The sequence below is a fragment of the Myotis brandtii genome, unplaced genomic scaffold (genome assembly GCF_000412655.1).
Source record: "Myotis brandtii unplaced genomic scaffold, ASM41265v1 scaffold566, whole genome shotgun sequence".
NCBI classification, from domain to species: domain Eukaryota; kingdom Metazoa; phylum Chordata; class Mammalia; order Chiroptera; family Vespertilionidae; genus Myotis; species Myotis brandtii.
The window spans coordinates 672,467-682,176 of NW_005370110.1; the positions used below are offsets into that span (position 1 = coordinate 672,467).

General features: G+C 55.4%; 1 protein-coding gene across 22 annotated transcripts in view; it reads right to left on the reverse strand.

Moving 5' to 3' along the window:
• The window catches only part of PLEKHA6 (pleckstrin homology domain containing, family A member 6), a 147,017-nt gene that overhangs the window by 46,138 nt on the left and 91,169 nt on the right, over positions 1-9,710 (reverse strand). Inside the window, exon 1 of one of the 22 annotated variants that reach the window (XM_014549692.1) lies at positions 1,732-1,843. The exons of 20 other annotated variants lie outside the window; for them this stretch is intronic. In XM_014549692.1, coding sequence (XP_014405178.1) covers positions 1,732-1,829 — 98 coding nt within the window. In that variant the 5' untranslated portion in view covers positions 1,830-1,843. Of the gene's footprint in view, positions 1-1,184; positions 1,204-1,731; positions 1,844-9,710 lie in introns of those variants that run through there. One more of the 22 variants, XM_014549705.1, reaches the window with a different exon arrangement.

Here is a 9,710-nt window from a genome sequence, read left to right on the forward strand (position 1 = left end):
CTCAGCCCAGGGTCTCCCAAGCTAAGCGCTACTGGGTATCGCTGAGACCTCAGGCATGTCCCACAGTCAGGTTAAGTGCTGGCTCAGCAGTCAGATCTAATGGAGGGATGTGTGGCCCAGAAGTGGGGCGCTGTGAGGACAGCCTGCAGGAAGCAGGGGGCATGGGCCAGGGCAGGGTCGGTGCAGAGGCAGACGGGAGACAATATTGTGGAGGCTCCTTTGGCAAGTCCTACGGTGCCTCCCAGCTGACTGAACGGCCAGTCAGTTCCCTGGTGGCTCTTTGGGGAGACAGGGGAGGAGATGAATGTGGAGGGAGCTGGTACAGAGGGTCTGAGCCCCAGATGGCAGCCATTTGAGATGGATTCGCCACCCAGGGGACCACCTGGCAAGAAAGTTGTAGGAGACGCAAGCATGCAGCCAGTGAGGGCTGGGAGGGTGCTGAGTCCTCCTCACCCAGCCCTGGGGAGACACAACCGGGACAGAGCCTGCTGAGGTTGTACCGAGACTGTGGGTCCTCACACCAGCCACACCAGCACCCCCACAGCGGAGGGCCAGCTGGTCAGCTAGTGCCACGGGAAAGAGACTGGAGCCTGGCCCCTTCAGCTGCACGAGAGAAGAAAAAGAACCTTGTGGAGACCCTTTCAATAGCCCTGGGACACATCCCAGCCCCTGGGCTGCCTGTTGAAGCCAAAGATAATATCAAAGGGTATTTTTCTGGCTTCCAAACTAGCCATGTTGAGATCAAATTCAAAGGCATGTAATGGATGGAAGCACAGCGGGGCGGTGGTGATGGCCTAGGGCAGTGGTTCTCAACCTTCTGGCCCTTTAAATACAGTTCCTCATGCTGTGACCCAACCATAAAATTATTTTCGTTGCTACTTCATAACTGTAATGTTGCTACTGTTATGAATCATAATGTAAATATCTGATATGCAGGATGGTCTTAGGCGACCCCTGTGAAAGGGTCGTTCGACCGCCAAAGGGGTCGCGACCCACAGGTTGAGAACCGCTGGCCTAGGGGGAAAGCTGGGTTTTGCGGCCTGGGCTTGCTGGCCAGGACCCTGTCCGGCCAGCGTCCACCTGGCCCGGGTTCTAACACGAGTATATTGATCATCTGCTCCCGCTTCTCAAACTCTCTTCCTTCCTCCCTGCCAGGTGCAACCAGGATGCTCTCCTCAACTTACCCACAGGGGACCTTCGCAAGGATGGGTGGCTGTTTTCAGTCACCCTCATCCCTGGCTCTGCCCCCCAGGGCCCAGGGGGCGGGCAGTCTGACAACGAAGGTCCTTCAGGTGCCAAGGTCTCTGCTTTTCCCATGTGACACAGGGCACCTGTCCCCGCCCCAGTCCCCTGTACTTTACACACTCCTGTGCTAACTCTGCTGACACCTTCCCTGCAGGCACCAGTACACATACACACATACACACACACACACGCACACACCCAGTCTGCTGTCAGCTGGCACTGTTTTCAGGGCACCGCGAATTCCTCCCTGCCCCAGACGCTCTACCCAGCAACCCCTACAAATGACGTCCTCTCTCCAGCCCGGCACCGCCAGTTCCAGCACAGCTTCCCCTTGACAAGCACTGCAATGCAGTAGCCACGGACCTAACCGTCTCCCGCCTCCAGGGCGGGTCGGCAGACCCCCCACTCTGAAACCCGAGGCCAAGGAGCCGCCAACTCCGCCTGCTCTTACTGCGCTCGGCTTATGTCCGCTGAAGAAATCCCTACCTGACCCGGCGATCGGCCCGAAACTTCAACATCGTTTTGGCAGCTCTGTCCCCGTTCGGCAGCCTCAGAGGACCTCCCAGCCACCCTGCTCCTACCATCCTCTGAGCAGTAAGTCCTTCGGTCCCTGGCCGAGCTCCAGACGCTGCTGGTGCCCCCTCCCTCCCGGCTCTAGCACGAGGGAAGGGGGCGGGCTCTCCCCAGGTGGTGGGAAGGGTGCCCAGGTGCTCTACGGGGCCGGTGGCTCCCCAGCATCCAGCCCATCAGAGAGCTCCCGGCAGAGTAAAGCGAGCGGGGCGACCCCTCCCAGTCCAAGTCCCCCAGGAGGACATGCTGAGACGGAGATAGGCGTATGGAGCAGGTGTACACCTTCCAGGTCGTCCGACCTCACTGAGCTAAGGACACAGAGCAGCTGGGCAGGCGGAGGAGTCTGGGGCTGGCATGCCTGTCTGCACAGCAGAAGCTCAGCCAGCCGACCTGGGGGAAGACAGTCAGTCCTCCCTGCCTGCGACTCCCAGCCCAGACGCTCCAATGCTGTGGGCTCAGGGGTTAAAGGAAGCTCCGGATTCGTGTGCTATTGCTGCCCGGACGCTGAGGTGGATCCGTCTCCTCTCTCCTCGCCCAGCCTGCCCAGCCTTCTTCTGTCTGGACAGGAGCAGAATGAGCAAAGCTTTGCCAAGTCCCCCGCGCGCTCCCTTTGGACACAGCGCCAGCGCACTTGCTCTCGGCTTGGGGTGGTCCAGCAGAGGAGCACGTGGAGCTGGGGAGCCAGAGCTTGTGGCAAGAAGCAGCTTCTTTGCTCAGGAGAAACGGAAGGAAAGCTTCTTTCCAAAGCTCGTGAGGAAGAGGGCGGCGAAGGAGCTCAGGGGGGGTCACTGTGTGTTCATTTCTGAAAATCTTCCAGATGCGATATGATGAACTCCAGCTGGCACCGTCAGATCTGCTCAAGGGCAAGGGGAGCTGCGTTGTCGTTCACTCCCCTGAACTCTCCACACCGCAGATGGTCAAGTTTCCCCTTCTCGGGGCATCCTCCAGGGCTTAGAGCCCTCGGGCTGCAAGGGCCGCTGAAGGTCATCTCCTCCATCCCCCGCCTCCAGGCACGCCCGCTGGCTCTCCGGTCAGTCTCCTTAAGTGCCTTGCTTGTTCGTAAAGGGTTCTCACAAAGAAGGCTCCAGACCCACTGTTGTCTTATTCCCGCCGAGATGTCCCTTCTGATACCAATTTCCAGTTCCTCTGGCTTTCCAGATCATTCCATTTTTGTCTTCGGGTGATAGAATCCTTTCTGACCAACATAGTTCCTTTTAGCAGCACCAGGCATTCTGTTGACATCATAGTCCGTTGTTATGGCAATTCTGTGATGTCACAACAGACACTGAAAGGGAGGGGCTAATCTAATTTTTGGACTGAGGGTAGAACCCAGTCAGAGGACAATGCAATCAGTGACCAGAAAAGCAAATGGACAACATTATTATTTAACCCATGATAGAACGAGCTGGTCGGATACAGCTGGGGCCTCAGCTGCTGATATTTAAGCAACGAATCCTAAATTCCAAAGGCCAATATACTCAGACATTGAGTGGTATGTTTGCAAATGCTTTGTCCTAATGACAAGAGGCTTTGGTTTCCAGATGCCACACCCTCCCACCAGCTACCTGCGCCCTGCTATGGGCAGGAAGAACAGGACCCTCTCCTGGTGCGCTCCTGAGGCGTCTGCCCATGCACAGCAGGAACTCAGCATCTGCTGAATGAATGAGCCAGTGAATGAACAAAAGAAACTCGCCATGCTCTCATTTAATTTTTATCCACCTGCATTTGGAGTTTGACATTCTATCACCAAGGGCTTCCCTATCTCTGCTCTCTCTTAAAATTAATTACTTCCTCTCCACAAGAGAAGCTGTTTCTGCCCCCTCATTCCCACACTCAGCTCCCCTGCCTGGCTCCCCCTTGAATATCCAGCTTGGCTTGGATCCATCTTCATTAGGAGGGGAAGAAAATTAAGCTCATGGGCACAGGAGGAGGGGGCGGAGGTGCATTGGGAAAATGAGTTTTCTTCCTCTAGAAGCAAAAATACCCCCTTTTTCTTTCCGGCTGAGCTCAGGGGCCTCCCACAGCCTTTGCTTAAGTTGCAGGTTGAATTACTTCTCCCAGTGAGGACAGCACAGGGAATAGGAAGGAAGGCTCAAGGGTTTGCCCGGCCGGTTGAGAGCTCTGAGACTCTGGGTTACATCAGCACGCGGCACCCACAATGTCTAGCTGGGGTTCTTTTCCTTCGCCACTAAATTGCACATACGGCAGGTTCCCATTGCAGGTTAGTCAGCAGGTGCAGGACACGAAAGGAGGAAGCAGAGAGGTAACCATATCACTCTCCTCTGCCCTTTCTTCTGGGAGAGCAAAGGGCCTCCATTTCTCAAGGACAAGTGGTTATCCATCTCCAAATGGACCTCCCAAATGCCACCAGGGAAAGGCAGTAAAGTAGATTTGGGGGTGGAGGCAGGAGCACCCCTAAACTCCTGGGCTGCTCCCTAGGTGTTCACCTTGGCCGTTGTACCTATGAAGGCGGCCCCCATGGCAGTGCCATCAGTGGAAAGACAATTGGCTAAACCAGGCTTCTGGTCCAAGGTCCAATGTGAATGAGCACTTTGATTTGACCTCTCACGTGAAAATGAGACACCTTCTAATCCTATAAAACAATAGCTGTAAACTTCCAAAATGCAAAATGATTTATGCATAAGAGATCATGGTTATGATCGTTTTGCTTAAAAACAAAGAAATACGCCAGGTGCTGGATAGAAAATGACATCACATGGTCTCAGGCGCTAGCAGGCTGGGCATGTGGGGCTGGCGTTCCAGAAGTGCCAAGACCATTGAGTGACAAAGAGAAGAGGCAGGTCCTCTCCGCTTGGCAGGCATCTGTCTCTCCATCTATTGGGGCTTTTCCACAGTTCAAGAGACGCTCGCAGCCTCGGCGTCCTCGTGACAGCCTCCCTGCAGGGAGAAGTGTCCGGGTTCCTCTCCAGGCGTCCTCCCCAAGAGTCGGCCTCTATCTGGAGTGATGTCTGGCACTGCGCAGTCAAAAGCAGCACATGCAACCTGGGTCTTCCCGGCCCCGTGCAGGCATGCATGCTTGCACACGCACACCCCCAGGCTGGACGCCCAGAGCGCCCGCTGTGATAAATATTAAATAACTGGAGAAAGACACTCAGCTCCTTGCAGCCCCAGGCCCCTCGGTTATCTGCCGTCCACCAGGCCGCTTCATTTCCATAGCTCCCGAGAATCTGCTGGCGGGAATTAGCCCTGGCCAGGCCTGCTCATCCTCAGACCGGCGCTGGCTTCTGGCCTTACAGCTCATTAGATGGAGAGAGGACGGCGAGGTGAGTGGGCGGCAGGGCGGCCTCTGGCCCATCCCTCTCGCTTCCTTCTTCCCCCAGCAAATTCCAAGCCAACGCTGTCCACACTCCAGGGAGGATTTCTGTGGTCAGAGGAGGAGAAGTTGGGGAGAGCTTGGCTTCCCCTCTCCTCCTCCCGCTCTGGATCGCATCGTTATTTTGAAGGCACTTTATCTGCTCCGGCATTCTGTCCCAATTAAAAACCAGCGAGGCTTACATTTCCAGCAACCCTGATGTGCCTGCTTCCTGGAGCGCCCCCAGGCATTCCTGGGAAAACATCCTCTCCCCAGCCAACCTCTCCCCGCCGCCAGAGCCCCTCTGTGGTCCCCACTGCTGTTGCACACAGAGAGGAGGCCCAAGTGAGTCAGGCCTGGTGCCACCTCTGGGCATGTGCAAGTGAGGAGCCTCCTTTCCATGTGCTGCCCACAGACCCAAACACCAGGTCTGCAGGCTCTGGGGGCCCAGCTGCCGGCAGCTTGCATTTGCACTGCTCCCTCTCCTCTCTGTCCTGGCCCCGCCCCTCCTCCTATGCCACAGTCATTTCCCACCTGGCAAGAAGAGGGTGTCCTCCTGCAAGCCAGCGAGCTTAGCCCTCTGAAGATGCTCAGTAAACCCGCGCTGCTCTTTCCTGCTTAAATCTGCCAGTGCTCACACCCCCTCCCTACCCTCCTCCCCCGCAGGGGAAGGCCACGCTGCCTGGGCGCTGCCTGGGCCCGCACCTCAGGCAGACAGCACAGAGCTGGCCCAGGGACCAAGGGGTGGAAATCACGATTAAGACCCAGGTCTCCTCCCTCCCACCCCATGTGGATGTCCTTCCCCGAGTCTCACTGTAGCATCTCCTAACCCCTGCCCTGGGCCTCTGCCTCCCTTCTCTTCAATAACAGGAGGGGGAAGCCTAAGGCAGCGGGGAAGGGTGGGAAGAATTCCACAAAGTAAGTGTTTGCATCCTCTTTAGTCAGGGCAACGGCTCATTGTGTGCACGTGTACATGTGTCTAGGTGTATATATGTGTGTATGCATATGTCTGTGTGTGCATGTGTGAATGTGTGTATGTATGTGTGTATCTCTGTGTGATGCATGAGTGTGTGTCTATGTGTGTAGTGTGCGTTATGTAGTTTGTGCGTCTATGTATGTGTATGTGTGTTGTTTGTGAAGTATGTGTCTATGCCTAGTGTGTCTGTGTGACTGTGTGTGTAAATGTGTTGAATGAGTGCCGCGGTGTGTAAATGTGTGTATGTATGTTGCATGTGATGTATGTCTATGTGTTATGGCACGTGCATGTGTCTATGTGTGTACATGTCTATTGTGTATGCATGTAAATTTGTACCTGTATGTAATGTGTGTATGTGTAATATATATATTTGTGTTATGTGTTTGATGTATGTATAGTATGTGTAAGTGTAGGCATGTCTATGTGTGTACATGTCTACAATGTATTGCATCTATGTGTGTGCAATGTGTGTAGTGTATATGTGTATGTATATGGGTACATGTATGTCAATGTGTGTGTGTATGAATCTCTCTTGGGGGAACTTCGTGGGGAATCTTCATGTTGATCTTCTACCCTAACTTGGACTGTCTCATCTTCAAACTGATTATTTTGCTTTGTGATCTCCTTTGTCTTCTGAAGAATGAGGGTGACCAGGGTGGCTATTCAGCATTGCCACGCCGGTTATGAAAATGTGGACCTTCTGCCTTATTGGTTGGTAAAGAGCTGCTCCGCCAGCCTCCTCCACCTGCCCCCCCCACCCCCCCACCAGTGTGTGACCCGGCCCTCCCCACGTCTGGGTGACCCAGAGATGCCGCAGGGCCTCCAGGACTCCCGTGTCCTTCACATTGATACATTACTGAATGCCGCTCCTGAGACAGCCGTTCCTTAACTGTCTGAACACAATGTCCCTTCAAGTGTTAAACACTGTGGTTCTTGGCCCAGAGATCGTCATGGGCAGGATGCAGGCATGGCCCCTCACACCCTGTCCCAACGTGGAAAACTGGGCCACCCAGTTCCCTGGGGCCCCTCACACTCCCGTCCCTGCTTTGGTTTGCTCCCTGCGAGGGGAAGGACAGTGAGAGGGGGAAGGCAAGGAGCTCCGGGGTGCCAGCTCCACATCTTCCTTCTCCCAGCCCTTCCTTCCCAGTGGCCCTGCTCAGCCAGATAGGAGGGGGAAGGAGGCTCCAGTCCCCTCCCTGCAACCTCCACATTGCCTTCTCCTGACAGCCACAGGGAAGGAGTGCCGAGAGGTAGGGCAGGGCAATCATTAATTACCCCGCCTCCCCAGCTGAGCCCCACCCCAACCCCCTACCCTTCAGAGGCTGAGGCGGCCCAGCTGTCCTCTCAGCCCGTGGAAGGTCATTCGCTCCCAGCTCAGCAGCTTTGGTTCTGGCCCCGCAGAGAGCTGTGACCGACCCACCGGGAAGAATTCCACAAAGTAAGTGTTTGCATGAAGCTGGGCTGATGTCCCTCCTTCCACACCCTCCAAAGCTACAAATGCCTTCTTGGGTCCCAATCCAGCAACGTGAGAGGGACAAGCTGTTCTATGCCTTCGTTTCCTCCTTTTAAGAATGAAACAATGGCAATAGCGATGTCCTGTTCAGACAGCACCACTTTCCCACCAGCCTGGACAGCAGAGGAGGAGAGGAGATAGTGCCGAGAGGGGGTGCAGAACTGAGGGAAAGAACCGCATGCAAGGACGTAGTCTCTGGTCCTCACGTTGGGAGGAAGGCAAGGCCCATTTTAGAGTCAGGGACGCTGAGGCCCACGGCCCCAGCTATGGCCGACAGGAGAGACAAGACAAAGTTCCCGTGTCCTTGGTGGCCCCAGTCCCTTCTATCTACCCAACCCAAGCTCTTTGTGTCCAGGAAAGAAAATGAAGAGAGTTTCGTGGCCCAGGGTGATTCCAGCTCCACAGGCTGCTGGGGGACACAGGGATGAAAGGCACAGACCTCCCACTCGTGACTCCTGTGGGCATAGGTCTGGGGACTGTGTGATGTGGGGGGGGTGCTGTCTAGGTATAGAGGTGTGGCAGGACAGCCACACCCACACTGCACACAGCCTAGCCTTCTTTGTACACAGGGATGAAAGGCACAGACCCTCTCACTCGTGACCCCTGTGGGCATAGGTTTGGGGACTGTGTGATGTGGGGGGGAGGGGAGGAGAGCTGTCTGGGTATAGAGGTGTGGCGGGAGAGCCACACCCACACTGCACACAGCCTAGCCTTCTTTGTCACTGTGTCCTGGCCAGCACCTAGCACATAGCAGGACCCGAATGGCCGTCTGATGGCGCGGCTGTGGAGGTGGGCTCGGTCTGCCCACGGTGCGGGCGGGGGCATGTGCCTTCTGCTTTGTGGTGTTGAATTGTGAGTGGGAGAGGCAGGAGAGCTCAGCCTCAAATCCTCTCACGGGATCCCATGGGCCGGTTCTCCATCTGCTCCGGGCCCCTCCTCTCCCTGCCCCTCCCCTACTGGCCAGCCCGACTCCGGTAAGAGTCTACAAAGCAGAGGACTTGTCTGGGGAGGAGGAGAGCAATAAATCAACGGGAGTGGGAGAGCAGGAGCTGGGCGACTACTTCCGGAGGAAGGAGCCTTTCCCTGGGGGCAGGGGGAGGTGCACGGGGTGAGGGTGCAGAGGCAGGTGGGATGGCAGCAAAGCTCCAGGGCAGGTTGCTCCTGGGGCCCAGGGAGGCTCAGCTGCATGTGCCTCCTGGGCTGGGAGTGAGAGGCCAGTGGGGACACACATGGATTGTGGGAAATTCTGAACACGTCCTTTGCCAGGACTGAGCCTGGAACGTCCCATGTGCTTGGGGAGCTTGCCTGGCGCTCTGGGGGCAGAGGAGTGTCCTGGATTGCTGTCTGCTGTGGTGGGGACCCAAAGGGAGCATGGAGACGGGCCACCGGCGGAACCAACCGGAAACCAGCCGTGCCTGGAGGGTCGCCAGTGCCTTCTCCCTCTAAGGACTGAGGACAACCACTAGAGCTCCTGTGGCATCTCAGAGCAGAAAAGCACGATGTGGAGGGAAAGGACTTGTAGACATTTGAAGAAAGTTGTCTGATGAAGACAAAGAATGGACCGTGCGGATTACCCTGAAGGAAAGGGGGGAGCAGGGCTCCCAGAGCCAGGAGTTGCTGCTTTTTCCTTCCTGGGCCTCAGTTTCTGCATCTGTAACCTGGACGGATACCGGAGTTGCTGGGGGGATTAAACAAGATCACACTGAACATCTAGGACAGCACTTTTCAACCTTTTCATCTCCTGGCACACATAGACTGATTACTACAATTCTGCGGCACACCAAGAAATATATATTTTTTGCCAATCTGACAAAAGTATAAATTTGATTGATTTACAAAAAAATAAAAGTGATTTTACCTATACTTGTATTATAAGGTTTTCTGGTACCAAGTATTAACCAATAAGGTACAACCTTATTATGCAATCCTATATAATAATCCTATATAATAAAGAGGTAATATGCAAATTGACCATCATGCCCTTGCACAAGATGGCCAGCAGGGGAGGGCAGTTGTGGGAGACCAAGCCAGCAGGGGAGGGCAGTTGGGGGTGAACAGGCCAGCAGGGGAGGGCAGTTGGGGGAGACCAGGCC